Genomic DNA, 20,484 nt, shown 5'->3' with positions numbered 1-20,484 from the left:
GTGACCAGCTTTAGACTGAGATAGTGCTGGACCAACAGACAATGAGGGCGAGGATGGGCTCGGGTGCTCAACAGGCAACACTGCAAGGACAGCAGTCTCCAAGCTTAGAGGGTATCTTCAGAGTCAACATCAGCTTGTTCTTTTTCATTACATATGTTTGCCTGTATTATTATATTGTCATTATTATTAATGTTTGTTACGGTTGTCAGTTTTTTCTGAGTGTATCAATATTATTTTAGCTAATAACAAAGTGTTGGAGGTAATAATAAATGATGAGACCAGTGACAAAACAAACAATCAAATCTTTGAAAGAAATCTATTTCCATGTGGCTGAACTGACAAAATGGATCTTTTTTTAAAGGGTTTCCCATTCATTATCTGCGTCTGGCTTCTTCTTCAGTATCTGGTGTGTCTTATAGAAGATCTGTGACGCTACTGCCACCTGCTGTCCATGAAAGCTCTTTACATGTGGAAGATTTCTTGGACGAATTATACAGAAACAAATCCTTATTACAAAAATCATGGATGGACATGTGAGGTGTCGCAGAGGTGTGTGTCCCAAGGCCTTCTGCACTAACAAAACATACTCTTCAATGGTGACTTTTGCTACTTTTGTATAGCAGGGGTCACCCACAGTGACCAAGGAAGTAGCCGTTATAATACTACTACTAATAATTTTCATGTAATAACATGTAATAATAATAATCATGTAATAACCCTCTTATTATGTTTTGATTTCTTTTTCTTTTTTTGTTACACCAATGTTAATTTTGGTGAAAACCTTGAACTGCCTCTGTGTATTAGAGAAGAACAGTAATGTCTGGTAGTGGTCTCAGAGAAATGTGAATTTCAATAAATACGCGTGAAATTCAATAAATAAGTGTGATTTGAAAGACAGTTCCTGCAATTTATCAGCTTAACCAGCAGAGAACAGTGTTGGCTTCGTTTATGATGAAGCGTGTGACGCGTCAACTCAGGAGGAAATGAAGCCGCACACAGTCCTGCATGTTTCAAACTGCTGCTTCCGCTGTTTATGGGTTAAACCGCTGCTTAATTTCCATGTGCACAGTGTGAGCTTTTAGTCGTCAGTGTTTAATCTTGAGCTGATGAGAAAGAGAAGCATCACAAGTGAATCCCTTTCATTTACCAAGGCAGTCAGAATCCTGCTTCTCGCTGCATAATTAATGATATCTTATTTTGGCATCAAGTCTACCCCAGAAAACTGTGGGAGGAAGAGACACATTTGGTGGGTATTCCAGAGCGTTGGCCTCATCTCTTAGCAGGGATGCAGACGATGAAATGTGCCGACATATAGAGGAACTCAAACCACGTGATCGGCTTATCTACTCCACTTATGAATCTAATAAAGAAACCTGGAAGATAAACGCTTGTAGCTCGTGTTTGTCATTTGACTGACGTGATCTTTTTGGAACGTACAGCTGCTTTTTTTCTGTTACAGTACCTTGTTGCACGCATTTGCATGTTTCGACTGGCAGCGTCAATTGACAACGTCTCATGGGAAATTAAGGAAATGAATCTTTTGAGTGACAAAAGTGGGATTTCCACCTGTCTCCGGGCGCCTCAGTCGACTTTCCTTTCTTTCATTACGATTTTAGAGATCGACTGTGTACCTCACACTCTAGAGGACTTCCTGTGGGCCTTAGAAAGAAGAAGAATGAAGTGAATCAACAACTGTACTACTGTACCTGTTCACTGTACTAGTGAACACATTACAAACTAATCAAGATCATTTTATTTAAGTGAGATGCTTTTTTCTTTTTTTTTTGTTTTGTTAAAGCAGCGGTTAAGAGTGATGCAGATGCTACGCTGCGAGAGCATTAAATTGAATCACGTGAAAGAAAATGAGACTGCGCCAGCAACTCCACCTCAGAGCACAGGAGACTTGGAAGCACAAACATAGCGAGTAATTCCTTCACTCTTTCATCAAATGTCGGTTTTGGTGCACTTCTCTGCTCCATCCACGATGACATCATTTAGATGACGCTTATGTCTGCTACGCACTTTCACTCGGGAATTCATCAAAAGGTTAAAATGAACAGCTTTGGTCGCAAACATTCAGCGTCATGATGAAATATTCGATGGCTGCTGCTGCAGTAATGTCAACACTGACCTTGTTCCATCAATCTTACATTAAGAGAACCGCTCTCAACATTTAAATATTTCAAAGAGCAGCTAACTCCACACAAGCCAAGAGTGTGTGTGTGTATGTGTGTGTGTGTGTGTGTGTGTGTGTACCTGGTTCAGTTATACTTGTGAGGACCAATTCTTGGAAATATATTTCTTAAATATAATATTTGTCAGGACATTTAGCATCATGAGGACATTTCTACACAAGGTTAATCCTCAATTCGAGGATTAAACGTCAAAATAACTAGGTCATAAGTGTAAATGCTCATTGAAGTATTCATTATAACTGGGTTTAAGTTTGGTGCAGAGTCCTGGTAAAGGTTGGCCATTTGTTTTGGATGGTTAGGTTTAGGGCTGGGGAAAGGGTTATGTCAATGAGCAGACCCCACAAGGATAGCGGTACGTGTGTGCATGTGAGTATGTGTGCGTGTCTGTCTGAGACATAATACTTAGTGTGTGTTCAGTGCACACCTTGTTCAAAATGTATTCATGTTTTCCTCTACCACTGAACATTTATACTTACTTTATTGGTCATTTAAAATGAGAAGCTGCATGACCATTTTTGTCAAGTGACATTCCTGTGGTGCTTCTGGGGTGTCTACAGTGTATGTGTGTGACTTACGCAACCCTGAGTAGAAATGCCAACAAGACTCACCAGGCAAAGTATGAAACACCCCACCAGGCTCTGGCGTGCTTCTTCTGCCCATCAAGGCTTCAACTCAAGTCTGAGATTCCAACGTGAAAATTCGCCAGGTGCTTTAGAGGACAGCACGTGAGGCAGGTCGAGGGGGAGAGATATTGTTGTTAATAATTGATTCCTCACATGAGGTCAGCTGCAGTTCAGGTGAAGGAATGGATCAAATCACGGTAAGAAGTCATTACATGTTTTCGTCAGAAGGATGAATCACATGCACTGAAGGGGTCATGTGACTTGACAGGGTTGTCAGGACAACTGCAGCATGGCATCACCTTGAGTCTAATTTGAATATGTGATGTATAATTGTGGCTTCACTTGGCACACACCCCTGTAATCACAACACTGCATTCGACTTTGAAACACAGCCACAGCACAACACCTCTTGCAGTCTCTCATACATTCACACCGAAAAGGTTCTTCCTTTCTTTGGAGCCTGCTGGGCACTATTGGTTCCTCCTACATCATTATCATAGGAGTATTAGGAGCAGTACACGCATTTGTAGTAGCTGCAATATTGGAAGTACTAGGCAGTAGTTGAAGTGGTCATAATAGTAGTAGTAGTAGTAGAGATATTAGTTGCAGAAGAAAAGATAGTAGTGATAATTCTGGCAGTTGTATAAGTATTAGCAGTAAAGGTATTTGTGGTTGTTATACAAGCGGTAGTAGTACTTGTAGAAGAAGCAGTAGAAGCAGATGCTGCAACAGTCATAGCGGCGACAGTTTGAGCAGTAGAAGTAGTTATAGTTGTCATATAGTTGAGAAAGTTTCCACTGCATTAGTCGTCATAGTATTAGCAGTAGGAGAAGTAGCAGTAGCTGCAGTAGTGGTAGTGCGATTTGGTATAGTACTGGCTTTACAGAAAGTAGTCGGAGTAACAAAGTAGAAATAATATAAGCATTACTAGTAGAGGTAATAGCAGCAGCAGTAATAGTAGTGCCCAGTGGTTGTGGTATTAGTGGTGTAGAGTGTATAGCAACAGCTCTATTAGTAGCTGTTGTAGATTAAGTTGGAGTTGTAATAGTAGTGGTCATGGAAGTAATAATGGCAGTAGTGGTAACAGTACACAGTTGTGTCAGTAACAACAGTCATGGTAGCAGAACAGTTCATTTACTGTTTCATAGCCGTCCACCTCATGAATAGTAGTTAAGGTAGTGAACAAAGTTCATAAACATGAGTTTACCTGGGAGAACAGAACTGTGCTCCTTCAGTTTCGCCCCTGTGCTGTTGATAAGCAGGCAAAAAGGATACGTGCTAAGTAATCTAAGGGTTAGCAGCAGTAAATCCCAAAAGACGACTGACTGAAATCTTCTCACTGATGGTGAACAGAAAGCTTGGTTCAGGCCTTGCTGTTGTTCAGCCCTTGAAGAACATCAACATTTAATACGAACACACTCTTGCTGAAGCATAGAAGTAGCCTGAAAACATTGGTCAATTATTTATGTCCAAAGGCAACAGAGAGAGCTGGACATCTCTGGAGAGGTGCAGCAGGAGAAGAAGACTGGAGAGTGAGCGTCAACATAACCGTCTACCTCATGATTGCAAGCAAGGATCTCAGACATAGGTCCTGAAGTGACACACTGTTAGCTGAACAGTTTTCCAAATGCCAGGTCAGAGCAACAGGGACTCCAGTGGAGCAAAAAAACAGAAACGAGGAGTCCTTAAAAGCTCGGTCACCTGCAGGGAGTTTACTGGGCGGCAAGTCCAGCCTTCACACTGAATATAATCTGCATGAAGATGAATATGGGTTGGCTCATCTTGCCTAGTTCGCAGTGTGAACGCTGTCAAGTGTGCACGGCACTTGTAAGTGCCAACATGGTGATGTAAGTAAACAAGCTGGAGGGTGAAAGGCAGAAAACCCCCCCAAAAAATTCAATAATAAACCATGCATTGTTAGTTCTCTCTTTACACAACTTGACAAAAACAATTCTTATCAAACATTAATGATAATCCCCTCTGTCACACCCACTAAAGAAGTCTTGCCAAACAGTGTACAGCCCAAAATAACTTACATTACGTGCCATTTAGCTGACACTAACTCTAAACTTCACAGGGTTTCAGTGGAACAAAGAAGTGTTACTCCTCCTCTGTGTGTACATTGACTCCCCTAATGTTGAACACGGCTATAATTTTCCCACAGTACTGTCAAAGAGATTATTTAGGGAAGATTCAGGAACATAGTTTCTAACCGACTATGGAATCCACTGCACAAACGTATTGTTTATCTTGTAACAGGGGCAGTAGAATAATTTAAGAGGCCCAAACGTCTTTCTATTCTACTCATGTTATTACAGGAGAACACACAACCTTTGTTCTTGCACTGTTTAATTAAATGAAAGAACATTTTCTCTCCAGTGTGTTAGCCAGACCACCCCCCAAAAGGCGTCCAGGAGATACCCTGGTTGATGCCCTTGCCACCTAAACTTGTTCCATTCCATTTGGATAAGCACTATAGATTCCCTCCTGCCATGTCTCTGCTTCATGGCGAAAATGACTACATCATCTGCAAAAGGGAAGAGATGAGATTTTGAGGCCACAAAACCAAACGCCCTAGTTTCAGTACTCCATCGTCTCTTGTTACTGATCACTATTAACTGTCTGATCTTATGCTCATTCGAAATCGGGCTCAATCTCAGTCACTCCGTCATGCTATTGTATGGGCTCAGTCATCGTCTTTAGATTCCAGTAGTCCGGAATAACAGCCGGGATTGGATGCAGCGTTCTAAATGAAGTTGACAGAATCGTTGGATTGGAGGGTCGTGGGTGGTAAACTGGTTGCTGCGGTAGATTTAGTGGGAGGCAACAGAAGGGAACCAGTCACACCCAGCAGCACATGCTGAGACACAAACAGGAAACAGAAGGGAAAGGGGGATGGACCACGAGGTGGACCCAGCCTGTCTATAACATGAAGCTCTCAGAGTCATTCAAAGCATCTATGATAGTTCTATCAGTTTGTCTTACATTCTAAAAGTGAATAGGATCATGATGCAGTGTTCTCTCGCGGTCCACTCTGCCTGTGGTCCCTCACCTCGGTCTGCATCTGCTTGCAACAACATCCTGTCGCTTTAATTAGGTCAAAAGGTTCCCAGGTTTGGGGTCGGCGATGGAAAAATCTGGAGTGACAGATCAACCACATTAGCTTATTGTCTCACGGCTTCCAGGCTGGCATAATGGAATGAAAAATGTCCACTGAGACCCTTTGATTCGATTTAATGGGGCCCGTTTTATCCTGACAACGGCGAGGATTAAAATGTGTTGATCATTATTTTAAGCTGAATCGGGATGAAATGACCTTAAAATAGAAGTTGTTCAGGTGTGTCTTGACGTGGTAACAGATGGTCTTGCGATGAGTTCAAGCATCGACTCCCATGAGGAGCTGAAAGTAGTGGGGACGGAAAGATGCAGGTAGAATGAGGGAGAACCTCTGCAGGGACACGCCTAAGCCAATTACCCACACAGTCACCCGGGGGAGGGGAGCAGTGAAATCCAACACCTTTTGTTTTCATTTGATGAGCAGTGTTTTAGACTGGGAGTTATAGGAAGCTCCCTGGTTAGTGACCTGTTCCCTTTCTGTGTGAATTTTGGAAAATCACTTTTGGAGAATTTGGCCGGAAGGGTCACAGCATCTTCGCTCTTGATTCATATAGCGTTCGCATTCCACAGTTACTCCCATAAGTTCAAATATTGTTGTCTTCAAGACAAATCATAAATACTGCATTCTCCCAAGTCACGGTCCTGCATTCTGTCACGGTCCTCCTTATTGTCCTCTGACGTTAAACATTCACCTTAAAAGGTGAATTCCTTTCACTACATGTTGACAAAAACAAGTGAACACTGAAATATTTTTCTGAATTATATCAGTAAAGTATCTCAGCAACACCTAAAATGACCTAAATTGCAAAACCTATTGTATAAGATTCAGAGTTTCTCCAGAGCTCCTGCTCAAGTTAAGGTCATAAAGAAATGCAACTTTCAAGTATGATCTCACTGCTTAAAATGTAGCAATAAAGTCATGAAGTTGCTAATAGTTTCCATGTAATGTGAATGAATGCGCAAACTTGGATAATATGTTATGAACAGTAGTAATGTTTCCTCAAATATTACATAATGCAACTGAAAGTACCAGTTCAGTGGAACTGCAAATGGCTCTACTTCGATTGTTTTTTTCCTCTCATCTGTTGTATTTTATTTTTAAATTAAGATTTTTTTAGAGATTTTTTTTGCCAAAAAGTAATTCAGAAATTGCATTCTGTGATGTTTTTTAAGTTTAAAAAATTGAAACTCAATATAGTCCACAGACAACAAAGATCCACCACAGTATGTGGTTAAAGAGTTAAAATATGTTTTTACTACGGCTGTCAATAGATTTTTAGAATTTCATCTGCTGTATTTTATTTTAAAATTAAAAATTTTTAGAGAATTTTTGCCAAAAAGTAATTCAGAAATTGCATTCTGTTATGTTTTTTTAAGTTTAAAAAAATTGAAAAACTCAATATTGTCCACAGACAACAAAGATATCCACCACAGTATGTGGTTAAAGAGTTAAAATGTTTTTACTACGGCTGTCAATAGATTAGAATTTCTATCCTTGTTTAACCACACTGCAGTTAACCATTTGTCAAACTTGTTTTATATGTTCCAAATGTAAATTAAAAGATGTTTTGCACACGCATGTTTAAGTACCGATAAATCATGAGTTAACTCTGCTTCAGTGTGATTAAACAAGATTTAAAAAATATATATCTATTGACAGCCCTATTTTTATCTGTCCAGTCAATTTGCGTCTCTGTACCACAGTTTTATTTAAGAGTCAGTGTCACTCCAGTCCCTTGTGTCCTGTTCGCCACACTTCAGCAATGACCGAACTGAAGCTAAACTTCCACACAAACCCTAAATTTAGAACCTCTTCCGTTGGAGTGTGCCTTTCTCCACCGGTTCGACCCTCCTCATCCCACGTACAGCTCCCCATTTCGGCGACAAAGCCGCAGGACAAGTGCGGCAGCCATTTTAGGTGAAGCTGCTGCAGGATGTTTGTGAGCTCCAGGAGAGACGGAGCCGCGTCGCCTTCTGATTCAGGACCACGGCCAGCTCCTCACGCTTGCGTCCGCAGCCGGCAGGCAGGGAGAGGCCGTCCACTTCCACACACACTCTCGCTCTCTCTCACACACACACACGCACACACTCATCCGTGCACTCCCCCTGCCCCTCCCTTCTCACTCCTCACCCCCTCCTCACATCCGCAGCACCGACTGGCCAATAAAAGAGGGAATCCACGTCAGCATCGACGCGTTCTCGGCGCAGGCGGAGGATGCTCAGTGTGAAGCGGACCACTCTCGCTGCTCACATCTCCCACAACTCCCGGGCCTATCTTGACCTGACTTCGCTGCTTTTACGCTAGTGGTTTGACGTCCAGGTGCATGCAGTAGCGGGGTGAGAAAAGCGGCGTGCGTTCAGATCTTTGCGGTTCACTCGGCAGCTCAGACCGACTCAAGATGTTAGACCCGTCGTCCAGCGAGGAGGAATCGGACGGAATAGTAGAGGAGGAGAGCAAAGAGGCGATGGCACCTCAGGCCGGATCCCGCATCTCCCCGAGCCGGACCAGCGACAGCTCGGGCGGGCTCGCGCCCAGCAGCAGCCGCGGCAGCGCCCGTCCGACAAGCCCGAGCCCCTCCGCCGCCAGCGAGGAGAAGGAGGACCTGGAGAAGCTGCAGCGGGAGGAAGAAGATCGTAAAAAGAAGCTGCAGTTGTATGTTTTTGTCATGCGATGCATCGCGTATCCCTTCAATGCCAAGCAGCCCACAGATATGGCGAGGCGACAGCAGAAGGTAAGGCCGCCTGGCTGCATCATAAATAATCACATGCCGATGAAAAACCTCCTTTCACATCGCAGATGTTGTCATTGATGACCTACATAAGCTAGAGCACAAGGAGGGGGGGGGATGGCCACAAGGCCTATCCGGTAGCGACTGATCCAGCTCACTTCCAGAGGAAACATCTTGGCTTTTGACGCAAAAAAATGCAGGAATGTTCACGGCATGACTGAAGCTCACATCTGAGTGTAGTGAAAGGACACATGGCACTGCAGAGCTGCAGAGAGAGCACAGCCTTTGCTTTTTTTCCCATTCACAAGTGAGATCAATCCCAGTGAGATCATTAATGGAAGGGCGTGCAAGAGATGGGAGATGAAACAAGACAATGTCAGTGACCTTGTTGGTCAACATTACAAGCAAAGTCCAGCGTCCTGATGTACGTCCTGCCAGTAAGCGCTGTCCTGCTGGCTGGATAACCGATTCCATTCTGTTTGCACCATCATTTATCCTGTCAAATTGGCCTCCCAAGGTGACTTTTAGGCACATAGCTCTTGAGGAAGCAAGCTTAATAGCCTTCCTCTTCTGCAGATGGGCTTTCACTTCTCACCGAAGGAGAACACCGTCACTGTTAACAAATGAAGACAATTCAGCGTTTTATCATTTGACTTCTGTAGAGGTAAAAGGCCCACAGTCTGGACACTACGATGCTTCATTGGTTGTTGTGGATCCTCATGCTCTTGTAGTTGTCCTTGTGAATAATTCTGGAGTTACTTTCCAACCTCATCCAAGTTTATGATGGTCCCATTATCCTTTTAGTATGGGAACAACTCATGAAGGAGAATGTTTTCTTTTCTTTAAAGCGTATAGCCTTTAATGAAAAACTATCAATCTCTGCACAGATATTGCCATAAGAACCATATCCATTGTTAGACTGGTAATGTAACACTGCAACCGGACCCATAGTCTGGAGTCATTATGTTATAATGTCAGGTAAATTAATGTTGAATAAAAGAAAAGCACATGGATCCGTCAAACCAAAAGAAGCAAGCAATGAGTCTGCATCAATGATCTACAACACAACCACAATCTATAGTTAGATTTCCTTTTAGGAGATCTGTCACTCAACTAACTACTCATCTCTTTTTCCGGTCAGTATGAAGGAACCTATGAATTTTTCTGCTGACTCATTGACTGAGCTCAATGTGGGAGACACATGCCAGTGAAGGTTTCTAGTTAGTTTCGCTGTATGTACGTAGTGAATGAACATCTGAACAGTCTGCCTCTTTCTGAGAGATTCAGAGTTTTCATCTGCCTACAGTCTGCTCCTAGAATTGGACCCGGTCCAGATGTGTGTGTGTCTGTGTTTGGCACTTGAAAGAATATTGACAGACAACTCAAAAAAAAAAAGTGGAGCGATGCATTGGGAGGAGGAAGATGTCAGTTTGATTTTCTTAATTCTTACCCATCTTCACAGAACATCTCATTATGCACTCCTGCTGCATCACGCTGTATTAAGTCATCAGGAACGTGTCAATGATTCATTATAGGCTGATTTATAAATCACCAATTTCCGGGGAAACAGCCTGGACACTCATAAAGCAAACAAGAAAAAAAAAATCACTTTTGTGAGGTTTTATTTTTTCATTTTTGAAAAAGTTTGCATCGCACAAACACAAATAACATGACATATACTAAGTAACAATTTAAAAATAACCTGTGATGGTAATGACAGCGTCACAAACGGCATTACTTTGTATTGCACCTGGTACTCAAACTAGATACTATTTCCCCCGAGAGAACGCCTGTAGCGTTATTGACAGTTAGCGAGCTACAGCTAAAGGCGTTTGCCAGCTGCAGTAGGAGGCGGGATGAAACGCCGTAGAAGTGATTTTGATTGGCTGAGGTGGAGTAAGTTCGCACGTTTAGCCAATCAGTGTTCAGTTAACAGAGCACATGTATGAATGAATTTTTGCCCTAGATTTCTTCATGTTCTTTCCGCATATATAAACGTGTCTTATTTAGAAATACTTGAAGTAGATGATGTACAGCATTAAAAACACTGGTAATATTCCAAAATTGTCAGTCTATTTTCACGATGAAAATATTGTCATGTTGGACTGCAATGCACATTAAAAGTTCCAAAAAAAAGGTGGAAGATCTAAAATGTGCTTAATTCAACTGACTTGTAAAAGCAGCTCCCAAGAAAGGTGAAACATATTTAAAGAAAAAAAGTAATGCGATACTTTCCCTGGTAACTAGTTACATTAATAGTGCAGTACTACAGTTACTGACTCTGTTGTGTTTTGGGGTTGGAATTCCTAGTTTATTGCGAGGAACAAGAGATAATAACTGTATTAAACCCTATACAGGGAGGAAATCTGAGTCAAGGACACACAGAAAAGACCCAGGTCACCCTGAACTCAGAGCTGTGAAGCTACACCTCTGGCAACTACTCGACATTTTAAAACAATGTGTCTTTTAATATCTGCTAGATAAGTTATACCACCCAAAGGCTTCACAGTTTTTCTTGCTGTTGGAATATGGTTGGAGTTTGGTTCAGTCGAATAGTCAGTCCGTCGTGGGAGCTCAACCTGTGGTTGAAAGGTTAATCTAGTAGTCCCGTCGCAGTACTCTCACACATGACCCGACCTACCAGGACGTCTGGGAGGGAGGTTGTCCTTTTAAGTGACACCACATCTCCAAAAGTATGACTGGCTCGACCGATGTCCGTTTGTTTTATTTGTTAAAGCGAAAAGCTTGCGCTTGCTACTTAAAGGCCTGAGCCAAACATGCGCGGCGGCTCCATGATAATCCGCTATTAGAAGCTCTGGCACACAAACAGCAGTTATGGCCTATCACACAGTCACAGGCTCTGCTGCAATATGGAAGCGCCATCCTTCAAATGTGCTGCTTTAACCTTGTGAAAAGGGTAAACACAAAAGGACAGTTATTGGCAAAGGGACTAGAGAAACAGGTCTTTGTTGAAAAAGATGCTCGTGCTCTTTGATCACGTGTGTGTGTGTGTGTGTGTGTGTGTGTGTGTGTGTGTGTGTGTGTGTGTGTGTGCATGTTTAAGCGGTGACATACATGTTTACATGCACGGCTAATTGTCTTGGGACGCACTCGGACTAATTGTCTCGTCCCTGAGAATTTGATGTAAGTGAATTGTTTAGGTTATTGATGGAGCCATAACGTGCTGTTCATGGGATTATGTTGTCTATGTTGGACGACTGCTGGGAAACCTTTAATGGCAGCCAGCTGCCTGTGAGCTCACTGGGATTAAGCCGTCAGTATAACTCATATGACCTGTTGATCATAAAGAGTCATACTCATATTCTTTATAAGATGCTTTGTTTTGACTGTCCCTTTAGATTAGTCCAAGTAGGAACAAGATAGCAATTGTGATGTGAAACTTTAAATGCATTGACTACTGAACATATAGTAACTGCAAACTGTCTCTATTCTGTAGGGTTCCCTAAATGTTCCTTGTCTTGTCTTGTCTTATATTTCATTGTAAAATATGTTTTTTTTTTCCCCATCTTTTTGCAACGTTTATTATTTAATATATATATTATCTGATGCTATGATTTCAGTATCATTTTCTTATTTGTGCTTCGGTCGGCTAATGTGACTCTGCTTGAGGGTGTTTGTCATGTTTTTTTTCCTCAGGAAATGATATAATGGTCAGGATTTACCATTAATGCGTCGTAGTCCCAGCATGTCTAATGTGATTTGCCCCGATTAATCCTGTTCGTCATTTATAGTAAGATAATTCAAACGCATCAAGCACAAGGCCTGTGGGCCACATCCTTCCCAACTTTTTGATGCCTTTTATTCAGTAGAATATATAGATCAATAAAGAAATAAAAACACACTCATATCACTATACTACAAGTCTCACAGAAAAAAAAAAGTTTAAAAAAGTAAACAAAAATAGGAGTGGTCTAATGCCAATATCATCCAAAAAAATAATGAACATGAAGGAGTTAGTGGAGTCAGTGAGTGAAGATTTTCAGACATTTGAATCGCATCATCCAAGACAATAAAATGCAACAATGTACTGGATTGAAATAAGTAGGCAGATCATGGCACGGCTTTTTTTGGAGCAGTGAAACCCCCCCTGATGGAGCAGTTTGGTGAAGCTAACTAATGAAATTTTCAGGTGGACTGCTTCTGAAAAAGTGCAGTATAGTTTTGTGTTTTCATTTTCAACAGACAGCACGATATGCAGGAGTTTCCTCCAACATTAACTTAAACAAGGTAAGCTTCAGCGTAAATAGAGGCTTTGATGACATGACACAGTTGGCAAATATCCATTTTACAAACAGGAAATATAAGAAGCGGATGTTTTTTTTTTTTTCCATCATCAGTGTGGCATGTGTGTAACTGAGCAGTAGGGATTTCGCTGTGTTTAACCTTTGGTGATTCACACTCGCAGGGTTGCTGAGGTTACATGTTGTTTTCTAATCCTCCCAGCTGTGATGTGCAGTCAAGTATCCAGATGTGGACTAGAGCTGGTTCAAAGCTAGAGGCAGATCAGTGTCACTGAAATGTCTCTAGTTGCTTTCCTGCAATTTTTTCCTTTTTTCTTTTTTGATCAGCAGGAATTTGACTCTCTGGCGTTTGGACATATGTCGTCTCTCACCCTGTTTCAGTGGCCGTCTAAACAATGGGGCTGCAGGATGTTTGTTTTCTAGCTCAGCAGCTTTTTTTGTTCTCTCTGTTTATGAATCAAATTGCCCCAAATACCTGCTTTGTAAAGGGATCAGTCCGACTTCCCATCCATGTAGATCTGTACTTGAAAAATGCTACAGTTTAGTGATTGGTTTTTGTTTAGTAATTGGACAGTGTGTTGCCCTCGAGTGAATGTTACTGGACTCATCTGCCAGCATTATTTCTTAATAGACTTCCTCTTGGCTCAGCATTTCACTGTACAGCGAGGGAGGCTTTGAATGGCGGACGTGCTTTGTGATGTGAATCTAAAATAGACTGGAAGTCACTCACTCCTTTTTTAGAAACCTCTGGTGTTGTTCATCTGACTTTCGCTTGTGGGTTTTGACCGATCGGCTCGTTCCTGTGCTAGGACTCTCCTGTCTTGGCTGTAATTGATAGCTTGAGATAGAAGCTGGATGACTCGGTAATTCATGTCAACAAAAATGTAATAACCATTTCATTATTATTCTCTTCTGGAAAAGTTGAATTTTAATTATAATGTATATATACTGTAAGTGTGAGAATAAAAGAATGTCAGCAGTGTTTCAACCTCTGGAGAAATTTCTGACTTTCACTGGCGGCCCGGTTTTAAAGAAGGAGTGGAGTCATCAGTGTTTTTACTAAATTCTCCTCCTCACAATTTTTAATTTTTCGAATCTACTTCTAGTCTTTGCCAGATCAAGTTGCTGTATACACACTCAACAGCTTCAGCTTCCCATCTTGCAGCCCCAGTTAAACCTAAACTCCACCTGTAAAACACAAGTTGATCGTCTTGGAAATCCACCAAAAGTTGGTTGGTGGAACTGTCCATTAAAAAACCATGACTCTCCCTCTCCGCTCTGGCTTCACCTCACTGAATTTCTTCTCTATCGCGGAATTGATTTTAAGATTTTGGTAATTACTTTTTAAGACGTCTGCCTCCCAGATACATTAAGAAAATGCCATCAATCTTCAAGCAGATCCCCAAGTCTTAAAATCAGACGGTGACGTTTTAAAACTGTGCAGCTGTGAAGTATGTGCCTTTTATATCTTGATGTGCATGTTGTGTCGCCACTGTCATGATTCATGACATGTTTCATGATTCAGGTAGTATCTGATGGATTTCGCATTGTGATTCTATCTGAAGGTCAAGATCTTCTTTGTCAATGATTAAGAAATATTTTCCATTTTAAAAGAGCGGAAGTCATTTCTTCTGACACCACAGAGAGAGAGAGACCACTGATCATGTGACAAATGTACGATGGTCCTTCGACTCGAAGCAAATCTAGTCATGCTGCTATCTTTCATATTTGTTGTGAAAGAAGAGTGTTAAATTTGATGAAGAACAGGAAGACCACAAACCGTGTCCTGTCTGTGTGCATGTTTCCTTCCTCCCGCTGTCTCTGACACACAGATGATGTTACCATGCAGATATCCTTACAGTTTGTCATGATAACACTCTGGCCCTTCCAGTTCTGATTCCACAGTGTTCCACAGCGACAACAGTGTCTCCGCTGCACACGCAGTGATGCACAAACCTTCATTGGCGAACTGACTTGATAATTACCTCTGTTATGTCGTGTAATAATGAAGATTCCCACCATGACTCTGAATCTGGAGCTTTGAGCGAGACGGTCACACACCTCAGAGGGAAAGGTCAGCCATTAACTTTGCTGATGGATTTGTTCTGCAGTGTTTGAGTCAATGTTATTTGACGGTGACATTTCAGGAACCGAAACAATGGCTAATTCAGAGGTAGCGTGATTGAAAAATGGGATATTCAGCCGTCTCCTGATGCTCGCTGACATGATGGGACGCAACCAATGCAGACATGACAATTCGTTTTTCGTACTAATTATTCTTGCTTCACGCTTCCTGGCCTCACATCTGTGTAGAGAATGTTCTCAATTTAATGCTCCACTGTGACCGTAGATACCGGACAATAGAGCGCACCAGAATATTAGCCCTGCCCACTAAATTTAAGAAGGAAAATTGATCTTGTTCATACAGAAGCCGCTGTAGTCTATAAGCCGCGGATGCGGTGGTGTTGTTAGAAAGGTCAGGATCACTTCTAAACTGCTTTTGAAAATGGGGTCCACCATGGAGACTGAAGCAAGAAACAAAGTGGGCAATGTTCTGAACTTCTATCATGAACTCCTCACTTCTTTCATTGACATTAAAGCGCTCAAAATGTGCCGTTTGGCTGAAGTTCTGACATCACAGCCGGTCTGAGCTGCTGCTTCTTGTCTCCAGTCCTCCAGGAAGGTTGACTCAGTGGGTGGAGCTGCAGACACGCAAAAAGTGCATTTGAGGTCAATAAAATGCCTGAGATTTTATCGCTTCAATGTGACAAAGCTCAATATTTTGGCAGAATGAGACTCTTTAGCCTGTAAAAATCCATATACTAGCCACCTCGTTGTATGAGCTGCTGGGTTCACACCACGAGAGAAAAGTGGTGGCCATTGAAATTGTTTGAAATGATGTATAATCTAATGTCTTTCAAGTGTATATTTTTTATTACATTTAATTCACAAATTTAAAGTTTAATAAGGTCTCATTTAAGATTCTCTTTCTTCTGTACATCTGTCTTCAGGCTAGGGGACCCCTCACTTTGGTCCCAGGGATGAATGTGTCCTTTAAGGAAATTGAATCGCCCCCCCCTGACTTTATAGTTGTTTAAACACTAGTGTAGCAACTGTTTTGTGTCTAGTGAAATGCTGAAAGTCATTGTGCTGCATGACTATTAAAGAGCCTCACAAACTCTCCTGTAATCTGTGTAGTCATCTGTTAAATATAACAGTGTTCCCGTCGATGATATGAGATGAGAGGTCACCGTCAGAAATGATCAAAAATGACTTGTTTTCTTGGTGTGGTGATACAGCAAGCGTCTAATAAAAGACACGCGAGGAAATGAAATTCAGCATTGGCAAAAATAGCAGCAGAAATGTAAACGCTTCCCAGAGAGGCCTCAGCACGTGTAGGTTGGCCTCTTACCGAAGGGATTATCTCTCACTAGATCAAGAAAAAACATTGTTAACCCTGTAAGCTTTTCACATTGTTTCTCATTCCTATATTTACCAATGGTTTACATCCACATCTGCAGAGCGATTCCATCAGCGCAGGCACACAGTGCGATGCAGAGGATGGGCTTGTTTTAAACAGAGTTTTGGGTCGGGGGCTTTAATCTCTTGTTTCTCGACTGTGCTGAGAGATTAATCTGACGTCAATCTTGTGTCGTTTAGCTCCGCCAACGGTAATCGTTTGATCTCAAGTGCACTTTTGCTGTTGAGGGATGACAAAACGAGTCAAAACAGCTGACTGAGAATTTGCACGGTTTCAGGTCTGACATCATATGCATCCTGAATGATGTCATCCTTATCATCCTATCAGTCAAGAGTCCACTGCTCCAGTTGCGGTTGAAACTAAGCTTGGTTTAAATCAGACCTGGGCCATATGTTCCCTTTATCCTGCACTTATCGTGCTCTCATGAGGACAGTGTCCATGCAGAAATGTTATTCTGACTGTTACAGGTTCCTTCAATACTACACTATTATTATTATTATTATTATTATTATTATTATTATTATTATTATTATTATTATTATTATTATTATTATTATTATTATTTCTTGGGTACATCTATCTTTCATAAATTGCCATGTGTTTAATCTCTCTTTTTTCTTTTACTTTTACAGTAAAAGGTCAAATGAAATTCAATACCTTTTGATCTTCTATGATTATTGTCCTATTTATATTTTTTCTCAATTGCTCGTTCATAAAATTTACATTCTGTGGTATAGTACCTTTCAACATTTATTGATATTTATATAATTATTAAAAAGTTGTTTTCTTTTTTTTATATTTAGATCAACAAATCTTATTGCGGTGTTATTGCTTCCCCCTACTTTTCTGTTCATTTTTGAAAATCTTATAGGGTTACAATCTTTGCTTTTTTCCATTTGTCATTAAAGAGCTAAACTTTATCTTTTTTTTTTTTTTTAAGAATTGCTCTGACAGCCACTGAGAATAGTCTTAGCATGAAATATGACTCCTTTCCACTCTTTTCATGAGAAAATGCCAGACAGACAGTTTCAGTTTCATATAATTATACATATAATTTAACACACTACAGAATAGCAATGTTGCAAAAGTAAAAAGCACAAGATCTCTTACCTAATGGACAGGGAGTTTCCCACACAAAACCTGGGACACTGCAGAAAAACGCCCTTCAGGCAACAGATTACAGGGTCCACTGACCATTTCATGTGGAAGGGGCACTTTTTCCAGTGCCCTAAAGTATGTTATGAGCATGTAGCCGTTTCCTCCGGAATACAATGACACCCTCTCACACAACAATGGGGCTGTTTTCCAGCGACCCCTATATGATGAAATGAAAAGGATATGCCCCAATATTTGCATCAGTTGTTCAAAAATTGTTTGAATGGACAAAATGATTTCCATTCACAGTCCGGATCCAAGTTATATCTTTATTTATGTTACGTTAACCAGGTGATGACCTCCAAATATTCATCCGAATTTGAGAGCATCCCAAAGTGATAATTACATTTGAACAAATCTTATGACTAAGATTGCTGAATTGCCACGATTGTTTTCCATCCAGCAGGATAGTACGCTGCCTGAAAATATTTTTCATCATTTCAAGGACAAAGTGCTGCATCAGAGAGAAGTTTCGGCTGCCTGACTTGAAAAAAAAAAAAGCTAAAAAAATATATATAATTCTTATAATGATTTTCTACATGAAAAAAGAGAGGTCTGATTTATGGCAGGATCATTACTGCACTCTGCCTCTCTGCGCCTGATGACTCTCCGAGGCATTGAATTTACAAACAGCAGCATGGAGCTGAGAGAAGATGTCATTTAGGAGGAGAGTCTTCTTTTACTACTGCGTTTTACGTGACTATACCGGAGCTGCCTTTCTGCCTTGATGAAAACACAAACCCTGAATATGGTTTCCACGAAGCAGGGCGCAATAAATCAACACAATCTGTACGTGAACAGAGTAGAAAAGAAACTAGACAAGCAATGACAGAAAGCTGAACAAATGAATAATACAACATCCATGACTAAAGAATTGTGTTGGCTCTGGACAAAATAAGGATGCACTTGTTCAGAACAAAGCTACACAGCACTTGAACTACAAAGGGAAATACACAAACAACCTCCGTGACACAGGCATAAGGACAAAGAATGCAATTACTGTCTGTATGTATTTTGACATACTGAGAGAAAACCAGAGTGCTCAGACTTCTCACATGAAGTCTATACATTTTATCGGTTTGTGCCAATGTTACTGGTATTTACTGTATGCCATAATGTAATGTGACATAAAATAAATTCAAAGTATTTATGTCATGCTTGTTGATCTTCTTAACATTAGATGACCTGTCTTTTATTTGTTCCACAGTGTGGGAATTCGACAAATAAAATCCACCTAAAGAGAGATATATTATAGATATTTAACTTTGTCCATTTGTGAAAATACTAGCGTGAGGAGGCACATAATTTTGCAGATTTTTCCCATCTTATGAGGGCCAAAGGTAGCACAGCACATTCACGACTTATTTTATTATATATATTTTATTTATTTATTTTTAATGGCCGAAAGCAGTGTAGCCCTGCGAGTATGTGCTTATGCATAAATGATGTGCTGCCTTGAACATACATCACACATCACACACACATCAACATTTTCAATCCACCAAGGTCACTTACTTGATATGAATCAATATTTTTCATCAGAAAAAAATGTATATATAATAAAAAGAGATGGAAGACACTCATCCTCCACAGAAGTCGATTACTTTTTATGAGCTACGTGGGGGTGACTTTGGGATAACATGTCAAGATGCAGCTGATGCGTGAGCTGATGAGTTGGTGGTGCTATAACCGATGGTTGTTACATGCGGTTACTCGGCCGTGCCCACACGCATGCACTCCACAATCTGTGCCAATTTTCCGACAAGGACTGGATACACAGAACATGAGCTTCCTTGTTTGCCGTCTGCAGAGCATACATCTGATTGTTTACCAACTTTTTGTGCCGGCGTCAGACAGCAGTCGCTACCAAAATATTGTGCTGCTGTTTGCTCAGATGTGGGCGGCCGATGACATCTGCAAGCCTGATAGAAATGAGCTTTGTCTGGTGAGAGCATCCTCTCATATCGTGTTTGCTGTAAGCCAACAGCACTGGGAAGCTGCTCTCTGCGATCAAACCCATATTTGCAAACAACTTTTTTTCGTTTCCGGTGTTGCGCACCTTTGATCAGATGAAAGGTTTGTTTGGTGAGCGTCGTATTTGAGTCAGTTGTTATTAAAAATATTTCATCATGGATTCATCCAGGGTGAGCGGCTGATGATGAATCATGTTCATTGCAACGATACCAAACTCTGCTACTGTGGCTTTACAGTTATGTTTCTGTTTGGATTTACATTGTTATCAACGGTTTCACACAAAGACACATCTCAGTACCTGTACCTGCTGCTTTTACAGTGGGTCAGATATGATTGTTGTGAGTGGGGGGAACGAACAAAAACTTGGCAGATGGGAGAGGCAGAATTGTAGCGTTTTATCTGCTGGATTTGGAAGCTGCTGTCTCTGGATCCATCAGAAGAGGATCAGCTTAGTGAGTCGTGAATTCAAGCAACCACTACCATCAGCCTCTCTTCCGTTTCACTTCTTCATCTTGTTGACAAAGCTTCCGTCTGCAGTAGTCATCGTAAAAAAAGGGGATTTGACTGGGTAAAGCCCCGCGAATTGTTGCTGAAGCACAGATTAGTTTGAGTAAAAAGTGTCGCTTGGTCTGCCATGTTGTAGTGCTACAGCTTGTTACACCTTTACATTGACATTGCATTTAAAAGTCACTTTTCAGTCACTAGTAAGGACAGCCGAAATACAGTCGATGTGTCTCATGAGCGCCGTGAGCCGCACTTTGCCTTTGGTTCGCATCATGGACCCCAAAAACTAGGATAAACTATTGAATTCCAATAGAAAACTACTCACCACAGCATATACCAGGTACCTGGGAAAGGTAGTTGCTACACCGACTGAAACTATGACTTTCATCTGGAGATGGCTAGGTTACCCTCAAAAAATATGATGTGAACTGCTAAAAACTGACA

At 41.2% G+C, this 20,484-nt stretch overlaps 1 protein-coding gene across 1 annotated transcript in view; it reads left to right on the top strand.

Annotated features, from left to right (window-relative positions):
* Positions 1 to 8,112: 8,112 nt before the first annotated feature.
* The window catches only part of cadpsb (Ca2+-dependent activator protein for secretion b), a 63,627-nt gene continuing 51,255 nt past the window's right edge, over positions 8,113 to 20,484 (top strand). Inside the window, exon 1 of the mRNA XM_053867431.1 lies at positions 8,113 to 8,667. Coding sequence (XP_053723406.1) covers positions 8,335 to 8,667 — 333 coding nt within the window. The 5' untranslated portion in view covers positions 8,113 to 8,334. The remainder of the gene's footprint in view (positions 8,668 to 20,484) is intronic.

The sequence above is a fragment of the Synchiropus splendidus genome, chromosome 6 (genome assembly GCF_027744825.2).
Source record: "Synchiropus splendidus isolate RoL2022-P1 chromosome 6, RoL_Sspl_1.0, whole genome shotgun sequence".
NCBI lineage: Eukaryota > Metazoa > Chordata > Actinopteri > Syngnathiformes > Callionymidae > Synchiropus > Synchiropus splendidus.
Note: the sequence above shows the minus strand (reverse complement) of the source record. Positions and strands in the feature narration are given on the sequence as shown.